A 25,100-nucleotide genomic window follows, 5' to 3' on the forward strand; every position below is an offset into this window, starting at 1 on the left:
ACTTGAATGAATGTCACTTCGTTGTCATGTGTCCATTAAAGAAATGAGGGATAGCTAGCAGGTTAAGTCTACGTATTCGGCGCATTAAATGTAAAGGAAGTGGAAGACTCAAACCCAGAGACTTAGGGCTCAATTGAGGGCCTATATAAGGAAGATAAGTACTCATTAGAATAGGTCTAACTAATTGAAAGAAAAAAAAATTGTATTGAGCCAAGTGCTATTTGTAAGCCTTTGTCAATATATTCGGATGTAGGCCAATTTTTAAGGGTGAACGACTTAAATCTTGTTGTTTAGTTTTTATCATTTCAATCCCGAACCCACCAAGGGCCAACCACGCGACCATATTGGTCTTTGTTAGCCTCACCATATTTGACCGTTAACATGAATTATTATTTAAATATTAATTAATAACTTATTTTGTATTGGCTAAAATAACACGTTTTGTAAATTTAATCTACCTAACATTTCTTGAAGGTCTAATGGTAGTTTAAATTTCGAATTACAAATGATTTGATGTAAATATATGGTTCTATAAAAAATAAAAATAAAAATATCTCCCGAATTAGGTAGGCACGGAGCCACAGAGCTGTCCTTAAAAACCGAGGAGAGTGCCACCTGGGAGCAAGCCTTGGCATTCCATTCGGTAAAAGTGTGTCCGAATTTCACCCCAGAGTATCCGTACGCATAGACTCTGTCCCTCCCTCTCTCTGTTTTCCTGCCACCACTACAACTTCCACCATTACCATCTTCCTCCTCCTCCTCCTCTGCGTCTCCCGCTTCCACTTTCTCTCTAAAACACACACACAGAAACACTCTCATACACTTATACAACCACACTTTCTCTCTCTAGAACTCCACTATCCCATTCTTTCTGTTGAACTCCATCCCCTTCAACAATGACGGATACGACGGACGACATAGCGGAGGAAATCTCCTTCCAGAGCTTCGAAGACGACTGCAGAATGCTCGGCAGCCTTCTGCAGGAGGTGTTGCAGCGAGAGGTCCGAAGCCAAATCATGGAGAAAGTTGAAAGGACCCGAATCCTCGCTCAGGTAATTCACACTCTCTGTCTCTCTCCTTCCCTTTGCATTTCGAAACTTCCTAAACCTTGTTTGGTTGCCGAGAAAAACAGAGGAAGCTAAAGAAAACAAAAAATGGCGATGAGAGTATTGTGTTTCGACAACTTTCCTTGCATTTCCTGGCTTTTCTTGCCAACCAAACAGAGGCTTAAATCGGGCTTTTTTTGCTTGTTTGAACGTGTGCGTGTGTGTTTTCAGAGTGCTTGTAATATGAGGAATGCGGGGATAGAGGACGTTGCGGAGGTGCTGGAGAAGCAACTGGCGTCGGAAATATCAAAGATGAGCTTGGAGGAGGCCTTGATCCTCGCTCGTACTTTCAGCCACTACCTTAATTTGATGGGCATTGCCGAAACCCATCACAGGTAATCTCTTCACCTTCTCCAAATCCGCGGTTTTGTTTAGAAAGTTGAGGTTCCACCGTATGACCATATAACAATACGGGGAGTAGCCCAGTTTCTTATAACTACATGCAAGTTTCGTTCTTTTCCAGTTGTGGCAATGAAATAGGAAAAATAAGAGAATGTTGACTTGGAGAAAAGACAACTATTTAAATTTCTTGCATCTTTGAGTTTTATAAGCTTTATGGTTATTATTATTGAAATTTTGTTTCTTTGTGTAGGGTTCGCAAGCAGCGAAATGACTCGAATGAGGCATCTCTATCGAAATCTTGTGACGATATATTTAATCAGCTTGTTCATGGTGGTGTTTCCCCAGACGAGCTTTATAATACTGTTTGCAAGCAGGTTTCTTCTTGTTTCCTTTCCTTCTACCTTCTTTTCATCTCGGTTTGTATGCCTTGGTTGAGAAGTAAAGGGTGTATATTGCTCAATTGGGTCTCTGAGTATACGTTGAACTCGCTTGGTTAAGGCATAGTCAATGTTTTTGTGGTAAAGAGTTATCAGTCTATTTATTCTCAATGTCAAACATTTTCTTGCTGCAGGAGGTTGAAATTGTTCTTACTGCACATCCTACACAAATTAATCGTCGCACCTTACAATACAAACATATAAGAATTGCTGTAAGTTGTTTGCGGCTTTTCATTATTCTTAAACATTTCGAACATTTATTTTGATTGATGATATATATTTTCCTGCAGCATCTTTTAGACTACAAGCACCGACCTGATCTTGGCGATGAAGACAAAGAAATGCTGATTGAAGATCTGGTATTGTTTTTCCAGCCTAATTCCTTTATTCTAAAAGACATAGAAATGTCATATTTCTAATTTTCCGTTTGGCTAATGTATCTTGCTTTTGAAGGTGAGAGAAATCACTTCAATATGGCAAACAGATGAGCTTAGGCGCCATAAACCTACGCCGGTTGATGAAGCTAGGGCAGGTAAAATAGTTGAATATTAGATTTGTACCTACTATCTAATGGTATTCAAGTTCTTTGGTTCTTAACAGAAAGAGTTGCATACATCATACCGCAGGTTTGAACATTGTGGAGCAATCCCTTTGGAAAGCTGTACCTCATTATCTACGTCGAGTCAGCAATGCTTTGAAGAAGGTTCGTCTTCAATTTCTGTTCTGTTATTACTAGTTTCTTTTTGTGCATACACTCTCTTCTGTCTTTCTGAATTTTATCTCAAGATTTTCTTTCTCTGATATATTTGTCAGTATACTGGAAAACCACTTCCATTAACTTGCACACCTATAAAATTTGGGTCTTGGATGGGGGGTGACAGAGATGGAAATCCCAATGTAACAGCAAAGGTAATTCTAGGTCCGAATGTTTTCTGATTTGTAAATTTTCTCCTACTTGTATTACTTGTTCCTTTGAAGTCAAGACAAGTCTATTCTGTCAATAAATACGTTATTCCTTCGAAAATTTTGTAAGTAGCTCAATTTATTCTTTTATAATTGTTTGTGTGATGTTCTGTTATTTTTCGTTTAGGAGGACGACTACTGATCTGCTCTCTTTTTATTGTCAGGTCACAAAAGATGTCTCACTTTTATCTAAGTGGATGGCTATTGATCTCTACATTCGAGAACTTGATAACCTCAAATTTGAGCTATCCATGAACCGTTGCAGTGATCGACTGTCAAGGCTGGCAGATGAAATTCTAGAGCAAGGTTTGGCATGTTGCAGTTCTTTTGCATTGATATATCGACTGCTTAACAGATTATGTCAATAATTCTATTCTCTTGCGGTTACAATAAGATTTCAATTACTTGAGCGTTAGCTTGAGAGGAGGGGGGTAACAGTGTTACCTGATTGAGTTAGTTTGATGTTCTAATCAACAATTGTAAATCTCTGTCACGCAGAAGAAAAAATGTTGCGAGACACTGATATGCCATTAAACGCTTACTTTAGTTTCACTATGTCAGGGATAGACTGCACGGTTACTCACTTGAGAGTAATTAAATTGATGAATTGTGGTCTTTTCTCTTTTGTTTACAATACTCTGTAAGTAGCCTATACGTAATCTGACCTGCTTATCCCAAGCCTTCTAATTTGAAACTATGTACTGCCTACTGGTCATCTCCATTGGAATGCTTGAGGATTCATTATCTTTATTTATATATATATATAATATATATGTTCACAATATTTGTGATTCACTTTGAACTATTAAGGCAATCAAATTTCTCTCCAGAAACTTCATCTGAGGATCGCCATGAGAATTGGCATCAGTACTTTGGTAGACATCAGTCGAAGCAACAAGGTGCAGCTCTTCCATCACAACTTCCAGCCAGAGCTGATCAACCCTCGTGCACAGGTGACATCTAATTATCCTCTTAAAACTGCAATTGTTTAGTTCTGCATCAAACCATAAATCATGCATGTGGTAACCCACATCAATTCCCAAAGTAATACTTCATCGTTGCAGTGCTTATGAAAATGATCCCACTGGAGTTTAATTCATTATCAAGTGTGGAGGGAATCGAATTTTGAAAAAACATTATTTAGTGTCTGTAATATAGCAAGCTAACTTTTTCCTCTCACCTATATTTCATACTACTGATTCTTGCTTTTCCTTTGATGTAGACTGCATTCCTCGAATTGAAATTCCGAGGGCTAATTACCTGCTGAACCATCAGGTGAAGAAGTTCTATGATGCTGGCATTTGAGTCTAGCATCGGTTTTGATTCTTACATGGTTTGTAGTTACTTATAAATAGTCTCTTTGTTTTAACTTTTATATCACTCTTACGACAGGACGGTCAGGACTCTCCAATGTCAAATCCTTCATCCCAGAATCCTTTTCGCAATGGGCATACAATACCAAATGGATCTTCAGGGTCTCCCCCTTCTAATTCAAGTCGACTTCTTAACCAAAGGAAAATGTTTGCAGAGTCCCAGATTGGAAGGTCTAGTTTCCAAAAGCTTTTAGAGCCAAGGCCTCCTCAGAGATCTGGAATTGCTCCGTATAGAGTGGTTCTTGGTAATGTAAAGGATAAGGTATTGCTTATCAACTCATTCTTCAATTATGTCAAGTATGTCGTCGTTGTCTGCTTAGAGAAGTTTCTATTTATATTCCTGTGCTGTTGGTTTAGGCTTTATTAAAAAGGATTGACTATTGGGTCGTTGTATGTTCTGGCTATTACTAATGCTTGTATTTGTTCCGCGGGTTCAGCTTATGAAGACACGAACACGTTTGGAGCTTCTTCTTGAAAATCTTCCTTGTGACTATGACCCATGGGATTGCTATGACACTACAGATCAACTTTTAGAACCGCTGCTCCTATGCTATGAGTCTTTGGTAATCTCTCTTTAACTCATGCCTCCTCCCCTTCTCTACCTGTGTCACACACACGATTGCGGAACATTTGTACAAACTTCTATCTAATGTTGACAACCATATTTTTTTTGCAGCAATCATGTGGATCTGGGGTGCTAGCTGACGGTCGGCTTGCTGATCTGATCCGAAGAGTTGCTACGTTTGGGATGGTACTAATGAAGCTCGACTTGCGTCAGGTGTGCTTATTTTGGCATATAATTTGTACCTTGCTCTGGTAGCATATTTTAACTGAAGATTTAAACGAGACAGGAATCTGGTAGGCATGCTGAAACACTTGATGCTGTTACCAAATATTTGGATATGGGTACATACAGTGAGTGGGATGAAGAAAAGAAACTCAAATTTCTTACTAAAGAGCTCAAGGGGAAGAGACCACTGGTTCCAAAAAGCATGGAGGTAAGGTTCTTAGCATCAGGATAACTGTGCTAACGTAATTCAGAATTACTAACCTAATTACTTCAATCGAAAATTTCATTCCAAGAGTTTTGAGAATGTTGAAAATGTATACTTCGAACAATGGCGATGCAGGCCTTGAACATGAACCTTCGTATTATCAGCATCAAGCCTCTAATTTACACTCTTTACCTGTCAATTTGCCGAGCTCGTGATTCACTGTGAGACTTATGGCTTTTCTCATGAAAATCTTTTCAGGTTGGTCCTGATGTTAAGGAAGTACTTGATACCTTCCACATTGCTGCTGAGCTGGGGAGTGATTCCCTTGGAGCCTATGTGATTTCTATGGCGTCAAACGTATGTCATACCACTTCTATACGATATTCATATTGAAGTTGTGCACCATAAAGCAGAATTTGTGCACATTAAAATCAAGAGATTTTTTCTTTCCAAGATTAGTGTTTCCATAAATGTGTTTGAGTGATAAAATTGGCATCAATGTTGCCATTCAATTTATAACTGGCAGGCAAGTGATGTTCTCGCGGTCGAGCTGTTGCAGAAAGATGCACGACTAGCTGTTAGTGGGGGGCTAGGAGGGCCGTGTCCTGGTGGAACGTAAGTTTGCACACCTCTATGTCGATATTCCTAGATTACTTCAGCAATTTATTTACCATCTTAAACTTTTATGAGTAAGAACATTGAGATGCTGTCTGAATGTATAGGGTAATAATTGATTTGTATCCTTTAAGTTGTTCCTGGAATGCCCTTCCTACTGCATAAATCGCACTTAGAATGAATATCACAACTGGATTTCATGCATCTTGGTATAGGCTGCGGGTGGTTCCTTTGTTTGAAACTGTGAAGGACTTGAGAGAAGCTGGCTCGGCGATCAGAAAATTATTATCCATTGATTGGTACCGGGATCACATAATCAAGAACCATAATGGCCTTCAAGAGGTAATTATCTCATCAGTTTTGAATAAACCTTGGTAGGGTCCTATGAATCTCGTGGAGCTTACAAAGTTATACTGAGCAGGTGATGGTTGGATATTCCGATTCTGGTAAAGATGCTGGGCGTTTTACTGCAGCATGGGAACTTTACAAAGCCCAAGAGGATGTTGTGGCCGCATGTAATGAATTCGGTATTAAGGTTACCCTGTTCCACGGACGAGGAGGAAGTATTGGTCGTGGAGGTGGCCCTACATATCTTGCCATTCAATCCCAACCGCCTGGTTCTGTAATGGTAAGTTTACTTGTTCTTTCATTCATTAGTCTGTTGTATCTTGATTGCATTCTAGCTTTAAAATGTTTGAAGGGATAAATGCTCAATCATGATCTGCATTGAATAAAGACTTACTCAAATCTGCAACCTACTTCAGTTCACAGTTTTACTTATGTTTGGAACTTAGACACTGTCGATAGCTTGATATCTTCGTGTACTCAACTAAATCTGTCTAGGTTTGATTCTGTAGTGTACATTCTTTCTGCGGTTCCGGAATTTGTCTAACCTTATGCCTGATGGCTAGATAAATAAAAACCTTTGTAGTTTCTACTTAATGATGTATAACCTACAATGTTTTCTAAAATTTCCAGGGTACCCTACGGTCAACTGAGCAAGGAGAAATGGTTCAGGCAAAATTTGGGCTGCCACAAACTGCTGTCAGGCAGCTAGAAATATACACAACAGCTGTGCTGCTAGCAACCATACGCCCTCCACACTCACCTCGTGAAGAAAAGTGGCGTAACCTCATGGAGGAAATCTCAAAAATTAGTTGCCAGAACTACCGGAGCGTAGTCTATGAAAATCCAGAATTCCTTGCCTACTTCCATGAGGCTACACCTCAGGCTGAGCTTGGCTTCCTCAACATAGGAAGCCGCCCCACAAGAAGAAAGAGCTCCACAGGAATCGGACATCTTCGTGCAATTCCATGGGTGTTTGCATGGACCCAAACCAGATTTGTTCTTCCGTCATGGCTCGGAGTTGGAGCAGGTTTAAGGGGGGTTTGCGAGAAGGGACACACCGAAGACTTAAAAGCCATGTACAGAGAATGGCCTTTCTTTCAATGTACCCTTGACCTTATAGAGATGATTTTGGGGAAGGCAGACGCTCCTATAGCCAAACACTACGACGAAGTCCTTGTCTCAGAAAGCAGGCGACATCTTGGTTCTGAGCTGCGAAAGGAGCTCTTGACTACAGAGAAGTATGTATTGGTGGTTAGTGGGCACGAGAAACTATCTGAGAATAATCGGAGCTTGAGGAAGCTAATTGAAAGCAGGCTCCCCTTTCTCAATCCTATGAACATGTTGCAGGTTGAGGTACTCAAGAGACTGAGATGCGATGACGATAACAATAAACTCAGGGATGCATTGCTCATCACAATAAATGGGATCGCCGCAGGGATGAGAAACACAGGCTGAGTGAAGCCATTGAATGTAGCTTATTTTACTGAACATTTCCACATTTTCTGTTTTTCAGTCTTGCTTTATCACAAGGGTTGCTGTAATTCGGAGGCTAAGTCCGTGAGAAACGTTCTATGCATCGTTCAGTCGGTTTCATGGACATATTATACAGATAGTTCCACCGCAATGGCGAAATGTTGAAATGTTTTCTTTTATTTGCACCTGGATACGCCTACAATATTTTCTTTTCATTATCTCACGGTAGCTAAAACATGAAAAACAAGTCTAGAACAAAGTTTTCTTTGAGAACTAAGGGCCCCAAACTTCTTAGTTTTGCTTGAATGATACATATCATTCAATGCTACAAAAAAAGAACAGTTGTGATTGAACATAAAAGATTTAACAATTTTAAAAAACAAATCTAACGGTTGAACACTTGTATCATTGAAACCAAATACCAAACTTCCAAACAAACTCCAGCTCGAGACTGAAGCCAATTCAATAGTAACCAAAGCCCTATTACTATCATGGGCCATTTTCAAAATAAAAATAAAAAGAAAGAAAAAGACAATTAAAGTCTACGTTACGAATTAAATCCAAGATTTACCATTCTCGAAAATGTGGTTAGACTAATTGATCAGGATAATGTGCATGTCTCCTTATATCTAGATTCGACTCCCCCTCCTAGTAAATTAGTGTAATTGGAACATCGTTGTGTCGGAAGAAAGAAAAAGATTTACCATTCTCACCCCACCCCATCTAATAGCACTTGAGCAAAAGCTTTGTTAAATCCTAGTGAATTTCATAATGGAAGCCATTGGAGCAATGTTGTCTCTTTGTGGTTATTGTGGTTACTGGTGATCAGATTTTATTAAACAAAATAAAAAGGCCAGTACAAACACAGAGAAAGCAGCCTGCCAGTTATGTTTACTTGAGTTACAATCCTCTCTGGAAAGTAGACTTTCTGTACTGTCCACTAAAATTAGAACCTGATTTCCAAAATCCACAAGCTCTTGTCCTCTTGACAAACTTTTCTTTTAAATTTACAAGATGCTAAATGTTGCTTAAAGAAGATACCATGCCTGCAGCTGTGGAAGTGAGTTCAATCAACACCTCCAAAAAACAAAATCTAGTTGAAGCTTCCTGGAGCAACCACAAATTCTTTCTTTCTCGACGTTGATATAGTAGTGCTTTACACCCAATTTTGAATCTAAACTGCTGGTATCAGCCCTAGTAGTGCCACAATTATACAGCATTGCACCAGCCTGTTTTGTATTATGCATTTTTTTAGTGGGAAGTCATTTCATTTCTTTCTTTCTTGGATTCTGACTTCCATTATAAATTTCACCAAGCCATACAATTAGATTCAATAACTTTTACGTGCAACTGTATGATTGAAGATGTTCATCACATACACAGCTGGTGCCGTGCGACCCAGCCAAACTAATTTTTTTTTTTATAACTAAAGCTAGCTAGGTAGGGTTCCATTTTGTTTTGATGCTGCTAGCTAACATGATCTTGATTCACGAAAAATAGGACAGAATTTTGAGGAATCTGTTCTTTTGATGACCACAATTTCTTCATTTGGAAAGCTACAAAATGCGAACCAGCTGCTCGCAATGACCAAAGTGGAACTTAATCACTAAAGCGACTTGTGAGAATGTTGTGTCAAATTAAGCTTACAGGTCGGTTTTTCTACTAACAGTAAGCTATAGGCGTTAAATTCTCAGCTAGCATCTGAAATGAAAAAAATGGTGTGTTTGCATTATTTCAGTACTTTCCGTGATCGGACAGCTTTAGGTCCATGCCTCGGATTTGATTTCCCATACAGAATCCTCGGTCATCATGATCTCGAAGCATGACACAACGTAATATAATAACAAAGAAACTAAACGAAATACCCTAAGTTAGAATCTATTAGCATACTGAAATAATTCAGGGAATAAGAAAATCTCAAATTTATTGATGGATCAAGAGATAACAGCCCTATCGCCCTAAATCACTTGCTCTAGACTTTGTAGAAGTACAAATAGGAAACGATTAAAGAAATAAAAAAATATCGAAAATATCTTATAATCTTAAAATTCCATTTTGGATAGTAAACAACGGAATTCGATCAAAATGCTCATATATCTCAGTAAAGCGTCACACTTTGTTCCTGATGTCGTCGTATTCTACAAAACAGTGTGTTACGGGTCCAAATCAGAAACCGGAGCCTAAGAATGCAATGCTTGAATCTTACAACCGATTGTACGTCTTTCCAACTATTCGTCTCTGAGATTTCAGAGCCCTGTGTGGAATTCATAAATGGCCCTTCTTAAGACAGTCTTTTAAAAAAATTGAACAATGTTTTGATGCTAAAAAATAGTAAGTAAAATTAAAACAAACTTTAAAACTCACAATAATTGTCGGTTTCTAAATATCATTAAATGCATAGAATAGAAGGCTACAAAAAACAACCCTATTACAAAATAATCAACAATTAGTTCAATCTTAAGAAACCAAATGAACAAGAGTTTCAAAAAATCCAACATTGAAGTTTCACTTAAAGATGATTCCTCGTGCATACTTTCCTGCAAAATCATCAATTAAACTTCATAATCAATTTTGCCCCAAACACACTTTCAATGGATGTCAAAACAAGCCCATTTAACTCTTCCGGCAACATGTTTGATTGTAAGTATTATTTGTAATTGTTGTAGGATCCACTTAATTATTATTAATTTGCTAAAAATTAAGAAAAGTGGAAATGTTTTTTTTTTGTTTATTTCAAAGAAAAGTAGAAAAGATGGAAAAGAGACAATTATAGGTCCCACTTGAATTTCAATCAGTCACATTTGGATATAATAATGCTATATGTTACATAGCAAAATTTTTGGGATCCTTTAATTTTGGAACTCTGTGCGATCGATCAATTCGATTCTCCTCAAAGCCGTCACTACTTCAATCATTTTAGCCCTATGTTCTACATCATTGCACCGGCTACTTTAGTACTATCTTGCATACTTCCCTGCTTTATATTATCCCACTCAATAATGCAATCCAATGCAGTCCAAACTCCAAAGAGTTCTAACTAGGGTTTCAGCCCTTTTCAATGATATAGAAACTTTCAATCCAGGAGCACCACTATTATTCCTCAAAGCTGCAGCATTGACCGTTAGGGACTACTATTACTAAACAATCAACTCATTTTCCACTACTAGGTTAACTCTATCAAATGCCATTTCGAACATGGAGCCATCGATCGAAAAGCTTTGACAGAAGTCAAATAAATGTTTTTTTTTTTTGAGTGAAGGCAACATGCCAACGACTACAAGTAAAAAAAATCTGCAGCCCTGTGAGGGGCCGGCCATATATAATTATTAAAAAATGCTTCAAATTTCAAACGTAGTTTTTTCAACAGGAGGCAGATTCTCCGCTTTTTCATTTTTTGTACTCTTGTATTTTGTGTGGTCACGGTTAAGTCACGTCAATATTTTATATTTTTTTTTTATAAAGCTAATAAGACAAAAATGAATAGTAATATAAAATGTTGACGTGACTTAATTGTGACCACACAAACAGGAGAGCACAGAGGGCACGGAAAGTGGGATCTGCCCTCCTTTTCAACATGGTTATACTGCCGTACGAAACGCAAGTTGCGTATGGAATTGATACTGATGGGGGTGGTGCCTTTGGTTATAGGTCTCTAAATTCTATGCGAGTGACATCCGTGTCAACCTTGAATATCCACCCCATGTACACAGTGTGTGTTTTTGTTTTAAACTTAGATTCCAGACAATGATCGATATATATTTTGTTGGATGGCCACCAAGTCCATTAAGATATTTCATCATTAATTCATGTATGACAAATGCCGTACGTGTTAAAAAATGTAAGGATTATATCAAAAAATTGACAACTTAAAATCCAATATATAATGAATTGTTCTACCTATTATCACTAAGACTTTTTGTGAGAAACAAAAACCCGACACTTGTGTTATGCAGGTGATAAGATACAATTTAAAAGACAATATATGTGTGGTTAAAAGTCCTTGATAGTGCATCCTAGCATCATTTGAGACACCCCTTTATGTTCAATATACGTGGTGGATTAATCTTTGCCTTGATACATCAGTTGAGATAAGAAAAATCTAAATCAAATCACTGCAGTGGCCTTGGCTAGCTAGCTTAGGCCATCTCCAACCGAAGGGTCCAGAGGGCCAGAGGGCCGAAAATAGCCCTAAAACCGTCTCCAACCGAGGGCTAGGCTAGAGGGCTCTGGAATCTAGGAGGGCCCCACGGGATCGGAGAGGTCTGGAGGGCTGGCTATTATTTTTTTAATGTTTCCTATTGCTGTCGGTTAAAACCGACAACATTGAAGAGCTTTTTTTTTTTTTTTAATAGTTCTACTATTAGTGTCGGTTATAACCGACACTAATAGTTTGAAATATTTTTGAATGTAACGGCTAGCTGAGTCAGCTAGCCGTTGAACTAGCCGTTAGTTTTTTTTTTTTTTAATTTATTTTAAACATTTTTTTCTTCTATAAATATGGTGAAGTTCTTTCAATTCTTCACTTCATTTGCAATATTTCCTTCTTCAATATTTTTTAATATTTCCTTCAATATTTCCTTCAATATATTTTCTAATATTTCCTTCATCTATAATATTTGTTTCAATTTTTCAATATTTCCTTCAATATATTTTCCAATATTTCCTTCATCTATAATATTTGTTTCAATTTTTCAATATTTCCTTCATCTATAATATTTCTTCATTTCATTTGCAATATTTCCTTCATTTTTTTTGAAAAAAAAATGGCCTTATCTGCAATGAAAGGTAGGGCTTGGACTCGAAAAGAAGATGAAGCTCTTTGCAAGGCTTATAGATGGATCTCAGAAGATAGTGTGAGGGGGATTTCTCAAACAAGTGAAGGTGTTTGGACTCGTGTGTCCAAAAAATACTTAGAGTTCTACGAAGGCACCATTCCACCGAATACCCGAAACCACGAAAGTTGTTCTTCAAGATGGAAGAAACATCTTCATCCAAGTTTGAATAAATGGCATCAAGCACTATTAGCAGCAGCAAGTAGACATGAAAGCGGCGCCAATTACTATGACGAAGTTAGTGTTTTTACAGTTTATTTTAAATGTTTAATTATACTACATTAATTTCGTGAATTAATTTCCTAAAATTTTTTTAATTATATTTTCTAGGTATGCCAAGCGGAGGAATTGTATATGGAGGGCAGCTCAAAACCCTTTCAGTTTCACGGTTGTAGGGAAATTTGTAAAGGGTGGGTGTTATTTGAAGATCCACCTCAACATATAGTGGATCCTTTGGAAGCTGCATCCCCATCTGTAGATATGAATGAAGATGGATCTCCTACCATTCAACAAACAAGGGTAGAAAATCCGACTCCGTCCGAAATTTCTTTACCTAGGCCTATGGGACGAAACAAGGCCCGAAGGTTGAGGGAAAAGGGCAAGGCAAATGCTGATTACGCCGCTCAACATGAAGTGGCGTCCTCATTTCGATTACTGGCGGAGCAAAATGCCCGTGAGGCGGAAGAAAGGAAGTGTAGACATGAAGAGCGAGCCAAACAAATACAAGAAGAGATGGATGATAAGAATATGGAAAGGAACACTTCGAATTACACTCCAATGAGTAAGGCCTATTTTGATAGGAAAAAAAAAGAAATTATGGCTCGGCGGCAATTGTTTATCTCTGACTATACTCCTACAATGGCGGATGATGAAGATAATATTGATTATGGATATTAAATTTAAGTCGTTGTAATTTTTAAATTTAAGTTAATGTTGTTTTTAAATTTAATTTGTAGTGTTTAAATATAGGTTGTTGTTTTTAAATTTAAGTTGTTGTAGTTTTTAAATTTAAATAATAAATTATGTTTGGCCCTATGGCCCTTTGGCCCTCGGTTGGAGACGGTTTTTTGTGACAGGGCTAAAACGAGCCCTTTGGCCCTCTGGCCCTCGGTTGGAGACGGAGGCAAATATGGCCCTGTACTGTTCATTAAAATATTAATATCTTGGGGAATCTTGGAGGGCTAGAGGGCTCAAACGAGCCATCTGGCCAGCCTTCGGTTGGAGATGGCCTTAGGGCACAGAAACCACCTGAGTCAATGGTGTAATACATATGGTAATGAAATTAGGTTTGCTGAAATACATATTCTTCCTTAAATGTTCTGATTGAATTTTACTGGTACTATTTTTTTCTCTTTTCTTTTTGTTGCCTTTTAATCCAACATCGATTCTTAGTTAATGGTGCTACGTAAATAAGGATCTAATAATTAGCAAATGTTGATATGGCGGTATATATTTTGTCCGATGGAGATTTTTTGTCTTGTTTGTGCGCTTAAGGCAAATTCTGTTGGTCAAACCGGCCACCAAAAGTACCACTCATATAACCTCAACAATGAACAAAAAAGAAGGAATTATACAGAGCCATGGATGGTTGTAAACTGAGAAAATGTGATATAATGGACATGGTGAGATTAATGGGTTTAATGTTTTGGCAATGACTAAGCAGTGGTTAAGCTCCAACTTAATCCATTAATTTTCACTATGCATTTTACTATTTTAAATGCACGATAATTAACAATAATCAACAGCAACATCTGTCACCGGCCACCGGCCACCTTATCTCGCAGTAAAATTAAGAACTGCAGTTTTCTAATTTCTATAGCAACTGCAATTATCACCATACACGTACATAAATAGTACTGAGTGTGCTCTTCTTCTCTTATTCGTTTAATCCAAACTGTAAACAGAGAATAATTAAAATAATTAAAGCACCATTAAGCATCGAGGATATGTACATAGATTATAATTAAAAAAACAATTGTAAAGCGGCTAAACTGTATAAATGCCGCAACTCTAGAGAGGATACACACTGTTTTGGTGACGTTGTAGTATTATATTTCTTAGATCCCATGACTGTACATTTAGGCTTCGCTCATTTACTCGCATTTCATTTAATCGCCACCATATAATAATCTAAGGATTTATGGCATGACACATCACCTATAACTAAATTTAAGTTTAATTATTAGAAATTTTAAAAATTAAATTAAATTTCAAACATAAGTTAACTCAATTTTCCGTTATGATTTACAATTCTTGGTTAGTTTTCCCGTATTTGCCTCATCATCAGTAGCTATTGGGTATTTTTCTTTAATTATGAGAATAAAATCAATTAATCTAGTTAGTGAGCTCTAAATTAGAAAGCAGCCAATATTTCAAGAACCTAATAATTTGTCCAATCTTATAAACAAAATCAGAATGCCCCTCCTCATCATCATCCACAACATATGTTTGCCACAAAAGCATCACAGGGAATTCGAAATTTAATCGACTTTGCCAGCTGGGCCACATAATGAGAGAAGATTATCAAAGTAGAACTAATGCATAAAATGCTTTTGGGAAGAAATTGAAGTAGGGGGAGTCGTTGACATCGAATCCAATCTCCCCATCAAGCCAAAATGGAATAGGGTGTGCATCAATATACTTGAATTACAAACAGCAAAAAGGGTTAACTTCTGTTTGCAATTTCTTTCTAAATTTTTGAAAACTTAATTGTAGTTAAAATTAAACTTAATTATAAGTGATGTGTCGTGCGCTAAATCGCTAAATTATTGTAATAGTGTAAATTTAACAAAATGCTAGTAACTTACATAAAATCTAAATGTAGAGATTGATATCTTATATATTTTTCTAGCTGGATATATGCGTTTGGCAACATTCGTTTGGTTGTGCTTGAAAAGCTGCACCATATTAAACAATATTCTGGTGGACTAAGGGCAGCCATCAATTTCACAATTTAAAATTTATTTTCTTTAGAATAGTCAAACCCCAACATGTAGTGCTCACTGCTAAGGCCTATTTTTCTTAGAAAAAAGCTAAGAAAACTCTCTCAAAATTGTTGGAAAACAATTCAGAAATAAACAATATAACAGAAATAAACAGAACTTGAAATTCACAATTTTATTTCACAAAAAGTACTTGCTATACAGAATGAAAAGTATACAATAAATACAGAAATTAATATAAGAATATCAACAGTACTAACTTGATTACAGAAGGTAGAGGCTAGCGTAAAAGCAATGTCCTTCGAACAGTAATTCCGTCCCACTCTTGTGCTTGTGGTTCTATAACGTCTGCTCGACCAGGATACAACTGCCTAATCCTACAACCCGCATTGGATTATAGAATTCTAGCGAATTGCTTTGTGTGTTTACTCTCTTTGGAAAGTTTGTACGGAAGAAAAGGAAGAAGAAAAGATGATAGATGATGAACTGAGGACTCCAGTTATATAGGCTCTTTCATACCTCTTCAAATACCTTTTGGATGTATCTGAAGCTTTACAACTCTCTACAAAAGGTTGTATCTTTAATCAAAACGTTTTTAATTAATTTAATTAAAAACTTAATTCGAAATTAAAACTAATTGATCAGATTAATTTTAATTCTTAGGCCCCAAGTGCCCCAAGGCCCAAGACCCTTGTCTTGATTAATTAATATTAATTTATATTAATATTATGGTATAATCATCAAGCCCAATCCACATAAAAGGTGGCCCAAGCCTCAATTCCCATTCCAAGTGGTCCAACACATAACTAATATTGTAGAAGACAAAACATATATAAAGGTACGTTGGAATCTTGTTTTCACCAATGTGGGACAAGAGTCTCAAAACTTCCAACAATACCCCACATTTTGAGACGACTATTTAGTCCTAGAGAAACTAAGATACGAGAGTAAACAATAGATGTGACAGACATCAGGAGAGGTGTCTTTTGGACTTGAACCTACCTTAGTATATACTTATCGGATTTACTAGATGACGCAGTGAATATAAAATCTTGAACTGTTCATCTCCGCAGTAAACCAAGACAATAAGCAAAACATATGCCACACCAACACATCGCAAATTCATACGTTTGTGTTCATTTTGGTCCTGAACAAATCCTGGATTCATGAGAGCTTTATAGAATGTAGCCATATAATTCTCATAAATGCGACCCCACATTTTCTCTCATATAGGTGATATTGATTAAGAATAGGCTGCTACTATTCCACTTGACTTACAAGTATCAATATCATTAAACTAATGTATCCTATACTCATCAGCAGTCACCACACTTCTTCCATCATAGGAATGCGTATGTAAGTGTGTTTCTTCTTGAATCTAGCCAAACCAGTTTGCCTATTGAACCTAGACCATGGGATCTCCAATCAACTAGGTTAGGTTTCCATTTGGCAGTTTCATTTTAATCTATTGGCTTTAAACTCATTCCCCTCGATGTATGCTTAACTTGCTCTCTAGATAAGCCTTTAGTAAGCAGATCTGCAATATTATCTTTTGACTTGACATAGTTAATAGAAATTACACCACTAAAAAGCCATTGCTTTATTGTATTATGCCTTCATCTAATTTGTCTAGACTTCCCATTGTATACACTATTTTTAGCTCGATATTGTGCAACTAAACTATCACAGTGTATACATATTGCCGTTACAGGTTTAGGCCAGATGAGAACATCTTCCAAAAAATCTCTTAGCCACTCAGCTTCTCCTCCAGCCATATCAAGAGCTATAAATTCCGATTCCATAGTTGATCGGGCTATGCATGTTTGTTTGGAAGATTTCCAAGATATTGCTGCTCCTCCCAAAGTAAATGAGTAAATACATACCCACTTGTGGATTTCGTATCAGTACTATCTGATATCCAATTCGCATCTGTAAATCCTTCAAGCACGGGAGGATACCTCGTATAATGCAATCCATAATTCATTGTATGCTTTAAGTATCTCAAAACTCGAATTAAAGCTTCCCAATGATCATGCCCAGGATTGCATGTATATCTACTCAGTCTACTCACGGAGTATGCTATATCAGGCATTGTACAGTTCATAATGTACATAAGGCTTCCAATAACTTGTGAGTATTCACGTTGAGATATAGCATCACCTTTATTTTTCTTAAGTTTGCTATTGGCATCAAAAGGAGTAATTGCATCTTTACTTTCCAAATGACCATATTTCCTAAGTGTAGCTTCTATATAATGGGACTGAGTAAGAATATATCCTTCTTGGTTTCTTTTTATTTTTACACCAAGAATCACATCAGCTAGTCCAAGATCTTTCATATCGAAATTTGATTTCAATATCTTCTTGGTCCAATTTATTATCTCTTTGTTAGTTCCCATTATAAGCATATCATCTACATATAAACACAACATAACGCAAGCATTATTTTGAGTTTTTGTATAGACACACTTATCACACTCATTTATCTTAAAACCGTGTGTGATCATAACATGGTCAAATTTTTCATGCCATTGCTTAGGAGCTTGTTTAAGCCCATATAGCGATTTCATAAGTTTACACACTTTGTGTTCTTTTCCTTTAACTACAAACCCCTCGGGTTGTTCCATATATATTTCCTCATCTAAGTCTCCATTTAAGAACGCAGTCTTTACATCCATTTGATGTATTTCCATGTTATGGAGTGCATCTATAGCAATCAATAGTCTTATTGAGGTAATTCTCGTTACAGGTGAGTATGTATCAAAGAAATCCAAACCATGTTTTTGACGGTATCCTTTAGCTACCAAACGAGCCTTATATTTGTCAATTGTACCATTTGGTTTTAATTTCTTCTTAAAGATCCATTTGTACCCAATTGGCTTATTGCCAGGGGGAAAATCGACTAATTCCCATGTATGATTTTGCATAATGGAATCTATCTCACTGTTAACTGCATCTTTCCAAAATGGAGCTTCAGGAGTGGACATGGCTTCCTTGAATGATTGAGGTTCTGTCTCGGTTAATAAGGTCACAAAATCAGGCCCAAAGTCCTTTCGAATTTTTGACCTTTTACTTCTTCTAGGTTCAAGTTCTTCTTCTTCTTGAACTCTAGATGAGGTTGAACCATCATCATGTTCTCTAGGTTCGTTTGTAACCTCAGATACATCATCATGTAATCTCTTTTTCAATAAATTAGACTTGCCTATTTTGTATGGAAAAATATCCTAAAAAAATATTGCATTTATAGATTCTATAATAGTATTGACATGTATATCACTTACTTCAGAATGAAAAACTAAGAATCTATAAGCTGAACTATTAGATGCAAAACCAATAAAAACACAATCTATAGTTTTAGGCCCTAATTTTGTTCTCTTTGGCAATGGAACTTGTACTTTTGCAAGACAACCCCACACTTTAAGCAATTTAAACGTTAGAGTTCTTCATTTCCATAATTCATATGGTGACTCCTTTCTCGTTTTAGGTGGAATTCGATTCAAAATTTTATTTGCAGTAAATAAAGCTTCGCCCCACATATTGTGTGGAAGCCCAGAGCTATTCAACATGGAATTGATCATGTCTTTAAAAGTCCTATTTTTCCGTTCGGCAACACCATTTTGTTGTGGTGTATAGGGGGTTGTTGTTTGATGAATTATGCCATGTGTGGCACAAAATTCAGCAAAGGCATGAGACTCATATTCTCCTCCCCTATCGGACCTTAAGACTTTAATCTTCTTGTTAAGTTGATTTTCAACTTCTGCCTTATATGTCTTAAACATATTCAAGGTCTCATCTTTACTATGAAGTAAATAAACATAACAATACTTACTGAAATCATCTATAAATGTTACATAATAGTTCTTTCCACCACGAGTTGGATATGATCTAAAATCACACAAGTCACTATGAATTAAATCTAACAAATCATTGGATTTTTCATGCACTGATTTAAAGCTTTGACTTGCAAATTTCGATTCTGTACAAGTTTCACATTTAACATTATCTAGATAATCAATTTTGGGTCGCAAACTTAAATTATGCATTCTAAAAAGAGAACGGAAATTTACATGTCCTAATCTAGAATGCCATAAATTAGAAGAATCAACAATATAAGCAGAAGCATTATTTATTTCATTCATAGCATTAGCAAGTACATTGAGTTTGAATAATCCATCAGCAAGGTAACCCTTTCCCACAAACATTCCCCCTTTAGTTAATACAAACTTATTGGACTCAAATACTAGTTTGAATCCCTTATTACTAAGGATAGGACCAGAAACAAGATTCTTCCTTATATCGGGGACATGCAGCATATCAAGAAGGGTTAATTCCTTTCCAGAAGTGAATTTCAGAACACACTTCCCTATTCCAGCCATAACAGATACAGATGCATTTCCCATAAATAGCTGTTCATTTCCCTCGATTTTCTGGTACGAAGAGAACATATTTCTGTCACCACATACATGGCGAGTTGCACCAGTATCTATCCACCAATCAGTGTGGTCAGATACCAGGTTAATTTCAGAAATCATTGCAGCCAGTGCATCCACATTGTTTTCAATCAGGTTTGCGCGGTTGTTGTTGCCTTGATTTCCAGGACTTTGATCCTTTCGATGGCGACATTCTTAAGCCCTATGGCCTTGCTTTCCACAAACCCAGCAACTTCCCTTGATTTTCTTGAAGTCTTTGCCTTTCGCATCAGGGATAAAGTGGCTTTCCTTCTTCTTAGTTTTCTGGAATTTTGGCCTTTGCTTTGATGAACTTCCTTCAACAACATTCGCCTTGGCTTCCATACTCGAAACCAGGCCTTTCTCATTCTTTCTGTTATCTTCCTCAATTCTCAGCCTTACAATGAGATCCTCAAGGGTCATCTCCTTACGTTTATGCTTGAGATAACTCTTGAACTCTTTCCAAGAAGGTGGCAGTTTTTCTATAATGGACGCCACTTGGAAAGACTCATTGATTACCATCCCTTCAACATGAATGTCATGGATGATTTTCTGGAGATCTTCAGTTTGAGAGACAACAGACTTGGAATCCACCATTTTGTAGTCCAAAAATTTGCCCACGACAAATTTCTTTGAACCAGCATCCTCGGTTTTATATTTTTTCTCAAGTGATTCCCAAAGTTCCTTGGCTGTTTTGCACACCACGTAGACATCATAGAATGAATCATCTAATGCATTAAGAATATAGTTTCTGCAGAGGAAATCATTATGTTTCCAGGCATCTATAGCCGTCAAAGTTTCTGCAGAAAAAATATTTTCTCCATTTGCAGTAGGTTCAGTCTCGCGCAGAACATTAGCCAAATTCAAGGTTGTCAGATAAAACAACATTTTCTACTGCCATCGTTTGAAGTCTCCGCCCTTAAATTTCTCAGGCTTCTCAGAAAGAGGTTTAGTTCCTGATTGTTCCATACTGTTCGAAGATTGTTGGAGAACAATTCAGAAATAAACAATATAACAGAAATAAACAGAACTTGAAATTCACAATTTTATTTCACAAAAAGTACTTGCTATACAGAATGAAAAGTATACAATAAATACAGAAATTAATATAAGAATATCAACAGTACTAACTTGATTACAGAAGGTAGAGGCTAACGTAAAAGCTATGTTATTCGAACAGTAATTCCGTCCCACTCTTGTGCTTGTGGTTCTATAACGTCTGCTCGACCAGGATACAACTACCTAATCCTACAACCCGCATTGGATTATAGAATTCTAGCGAATTGCTTTGTGTGTTTACTCTCTCTGGAAAGTTTGTACGGAAGAAAAGGAAGAAGAAAAGATGATAGATGATGAACTGAGGACTCCAGTTATATAGGCTCTTTCATACCTCTTCAAATACCTTTTGGATGTATCTGAAGCTTTACAACTCTGTACAAAAGGTTGTATCTTTAATCAAAACGTTTTTAATTAATTTAATTAAAAACTTAATTCGAAATTAAAACTAATTGATCAGATTAATTTTAATTCTTAGGCCCCAAGTGCCCCAAGGCCCTTGTCTTGATTAATTAATATTATGGTATAATCATCAAGCCCAATCCACAGAAATGGTGGCCCAAGCCTCAATTCCCATTCCAAGTGGTCCAACACATAACTAATATTGTAGAAGACAAAACATATATAAAGGTACGTTGGAATCTTGTTTTCACCAATGTGGGACAAGAGTCTCAAAACTTCCAACAAAAATGACTCTCTAACCTACTTAAATTAATGACATGTGTTGTATTATTATAAAGTAATACAGTTAGAAATACTGTTTGTAATATAGTTAGTAAGGTTGTTAGTATTTAGTTAAAAGTAGTTACGATTTCTCTTATAAAAACAGTATGTGTAATCTTCATTTAGTCAATTAAATACAAACCCTATTTCTCTTTCTAAACTCTCTCTCTTTCTCTTTCTCTCTCTCTCTCTCAAACTCTTTGTATTCATCATTCTGTGTTCATCCTTTCTTCTTGATTTTCCCTTCAATTCCTAAACATTGCAATGTAGTTAACATGGTATCAGAGCCACCTAGCTCACACCATGGATTCTGGTGGTTCCGCTTTTCATTAGATTTCATCGTTTTCATCATTTTACTCTTTTGAAAAGTTCTACTATTTTATCATTTTACCCTTTTGAATTGCTGATACTGTTAATCGTCCACGCTAGGAATCTTTTGTTTTCATCCAATTCTAATCGATTTTAGATTTTGGGTTGTTGAATTCCTATCTGGGTCGTGATTGATTCGATGGATTTGGCTCTGTTCATGCAAAACAGGAATCAAGAACCTCAAATTTTCATCTGGGTTTCTTTTATTTCAGTCTATTAAGAGTATCGCGCTTGAAATTTGGTCTGGGTCGAGGCCAAGTTTTGAAATTTTGGTGCTTTTTCACTCGATTGGAGCTTATTCCTCTTTGGTCTTCATGTTATTCACCCTAATGGATGACCAGGAGGTGTTTCCGGGTGCAAACATGGGTGGTGAACTTGCGTGTAGTTGCTCAATGGACAACTTTTTTGATGACTTGCTTAAGGACACTCATGCTTACATTCACGCCCACACTTGCAACACACCTGGCCCTGATTACTTTCGATGTGCTATCTTGAATGGTTGCTGATCTCCGGTGTGTTTTCTGGGCTTTTTCGCTCAAGAACTGAAGATTCAGGTTTCATCTTTCTTTTTGCACTCTAACTATTTGTTTGATTGTCTCAGTGGAAAATTCTGTGTTAATTTGTGTATTAAGGCTGATTGCCATTTACTAATTTAGAAGAATATGAAGGCCGATTGCCATTTCCTCTAAGTGAAAGATTGATTAGTAGAATTTGAAGGCCAATTGCCGTTAATTGATTGAAAAGAAAATGAAGGCTGATTGCCATTGATTTGTTGGATATTTTACATTTAAAAAGGCTGATTGCCAAGAGTCTACTAGTTCAAGATTCTGAAAAAGTTGTTCATTTGTTGAAACTGTGTTCATTGGTGAAGATATATCGTCAAGCAATGTTAAAATTGAGAGTCTTTTGGGTTTCAACAAGGTGGAGGAGAAAACTTGAAATAATACAACTTGTAGAAATTCATTCTTTTGCTGCTGACTACAATACATATGATCTTCTTTGTGGCCAGATAAGGAATGTTTCTCCAAGACATGCACCATGTTGATGCACAAAACCGGAGGGGTCTTGGAACAACATAAATCCGACCGTGAATCTGCAAGAAAGTAAAGAACACAAGATGTATCGTGGTTCACCCCAATGTTTGGGTTACGTCCACACTGATATTGTATTTCTCTGTTTGTGAGAGGATTGTGAGGGAGAGAGAGCTTTTTATGTGAGGATGAGCTTGAGGTTTGTGAGGGTGAGGAGGCCCTTTTATAGAATAAGGGCTCATCACTTATTACATATTTGCCACTCCATTTATTACATAATTATATTTGAGTCTCCCGAGTATTTATACGAGATCTAAATACGGAGGCCCTAAGTATGGTACAAACAGTAGTCCTCCAAGTCTTCAGTCCATGTGTGGGCCGAAGTAACTAGATGTCGTCTTGAACTGACATTCGATATGAGGCGATGCTCAATCTGAAATGATGCTCAACTAGAAGTATCACATGTTGTGAGGCTGCTCTATTTGTGGCTTATGTTGCCTGGGTTGGCTCGGCTTGTGGCGTTGAAGGTGAAGGAGTCCCTTTTATAGAATAAGGGCTTACTCCTCAATACATAAATGATGGGCTAGAGTTGATGCTCGCGGCGAGTCGGTTGCTCAGCAGGCGGCGATGTTCTCTAATGATGGTGAGGGAGTCCCTTTTATAGAATAAGGGCTCGCTCTTCAATACATAAGTGATGGGCTAAGAGTTGATGCTCGCGGCGAGGCGGTTGCTCAGCAGGCGGCGATGCTCTCTAATGAAAGTGAAGGAGTCCCTTTTATAGAATAAATGCTCGCTCCTCAATACATAGGTGATGGGTTAGGAGTGATGCTCGCGTCGAGGCGGTTGCTCAGCTAGCGGTGATGCTCTCTAATGAATGTGAGTGAGTCAATTTTATAAAATAAGGGCTCGCTTCTCAATACACAAGTGATGGGTTAGGAGTGATGCTCGCGGCGAGGCGTTTGCTTAATTGGCAGCGATACTCTCTAATGAAGGTGAGGGAGTCCCTTTTATAAAATAAGGGTTCACTCCTCAGTACATGAATAATTGGTGCTCTCTAATGAAAGTGAGGGAGTCCCTTTTATAGAATAAGGGTTCGCTCTTCAGTACATAAATAATGGGCCCTCCAAGTATTTTTCATGAGGCCCAGTTGTGGAAGCCCAATATATGGTACATAGTGTAATCCCCCAAGTCTTCAGTCAATAGAGTCTGTTGGCTGGAGACTTCAAATTGAATCCATGTATGGGCCGAAGTGGTGGTTGTTCCGAGACGGTATTTTTATACCCTGCACTGAAGCTTTGTAGGTGAAGCTTTTGCAAGTGAAGCTTTGAAGCTGGAGCTTTTGTAAATGAAGCTTTCGAAACTGATTGATATGAGTGATGCTCATGAATGTTTATATGAGTGATGCTTATGAATGTTGACATGAGTGATGCTCATGAATAATGTTGACATGAGTGATGCTCATGAATGTTGACATGAATGATGTTCATGAACGTTTATGTATGATTGACATGAGTGATGCTCATGAATGTTTATGTATAATTGACATGAGTGATGCTCATGTATAATTTTGGAGTACTGGACGTACTTTTGATCACCTGGTTGGTGATAATAGTGGCAGGGTGCCGAATAATTTTGGAGTACTGGGCGTACTTTTGATCACCTGGTTGGTGATAATAACGGCAGAGTGCCGAATAATTTTGGAGTACTGGACGTACTTTTGATCACCTAATTGGTGATAATAGTGGTAAGCTGTCGAATAATTTTTTGTAGTACTGGACGTACTTTTGATCACCTGGTTGATGATAATAGAGGGCTTGACTCTTTTGGGCATATGGGCATTTGCCCTCAATATAACATTCCAGCCCATTATTTTGGGCTTTGCCATTTTTTATTTATATTTATATTTATATTTATTTATTATTATTATTATTATTATTACCCTCTAGTGGGGTTATACAGATGTCTCCGAAAGATAAATAAATCACATCATTCAAAAATAAATCTAACCTTCTGCTCAATGGGTCACGCCTATAATTCCCTTTTCTGCA

The 25,100-nt window shown here is 37.1% G+C and overlaps 2 protein-coding genes across 3 annotated transcripts; one reads left to right on the forward strand and one right to left on the reverse strand.

Moving 5' to 3' along the window:
* The first annotated feature begins 562 nt into the window (after positions 1-562).
* Positions 563-7,831, forward strand: LOC126594878 (phosphoenolpyruvate carboxylase 4-like). 2 transcript variants are annotated; one of them, XM_050261138.1, is made up of 20 exons: positions 563-1,052; positions 1,278-1,441; positions 1,699-1,822; positions 2,020-2,097; positions 2,176-2,244; positions 2,339-2,417; positions 2,512-2,588; positions 2,699-2,794; positions 3,013-3,154; positions 3,679-3,801; positions 4,071-4,123; positions 4,241-4,483; positions 4,659-4,784; positions 4,898-4,999; positions 5,073-5,219; positions 5,475-5,573; positions 5,776-5,831; positions 6,047-6,173; positions 6,253-6,459; positions 6,810-7,831. In XM_050261138.1, the coding sequence occupies exons 1-20, from the start codon at positions 897-899 to the stop codon at positions 7,632-7,634; spliced, it is 3,093 nt and encodes a 1,030-aa protein (XP_050117095.1). In that variant the 5' UTR covers positions 563-896; the 3' UTR covers positions 7,635-7,831. The 2 variants fall into 2 exon arrangements, with proteins under 2 accessions (XP_050117095.1, XP_050117094.1); XM_050261137.1 differs by having other exon boundaries at positions 565-1,052; positions 5,743-5,831.
* Positions 7,832-20,050: 12,219 nt separating this feature from the next.
* On the reverse strand, positions 20,051-20,761 carry LOC126596757 (uncharacterized). Its single transcript, XM_050263422.1, has one exon. The coding sequence runs from the start codon at positions 20,759-20,761 to the stop codon at positions 20,051-20,053; it is 711 nt and encodes a 236-aa protein (XP_050119379.1).
* Between the last annotated feature and the right edge of the window lie 4,339 nt (positions 20,762-25,100).

Source organism: Malus sylvestris, chromosome 13, assembly GCF_916048215.2.
Source record: "Malus sylvestris chromosome 13, drMalSylv7.2, whole genome shotgun sequence".
Classification (NCBI taxonomy): Eukaryota; Viridiplantae; Streptophyta; class Magnoliopsida; order Rosales; family Rosaceae; genus Malus; species Malus sylvestris.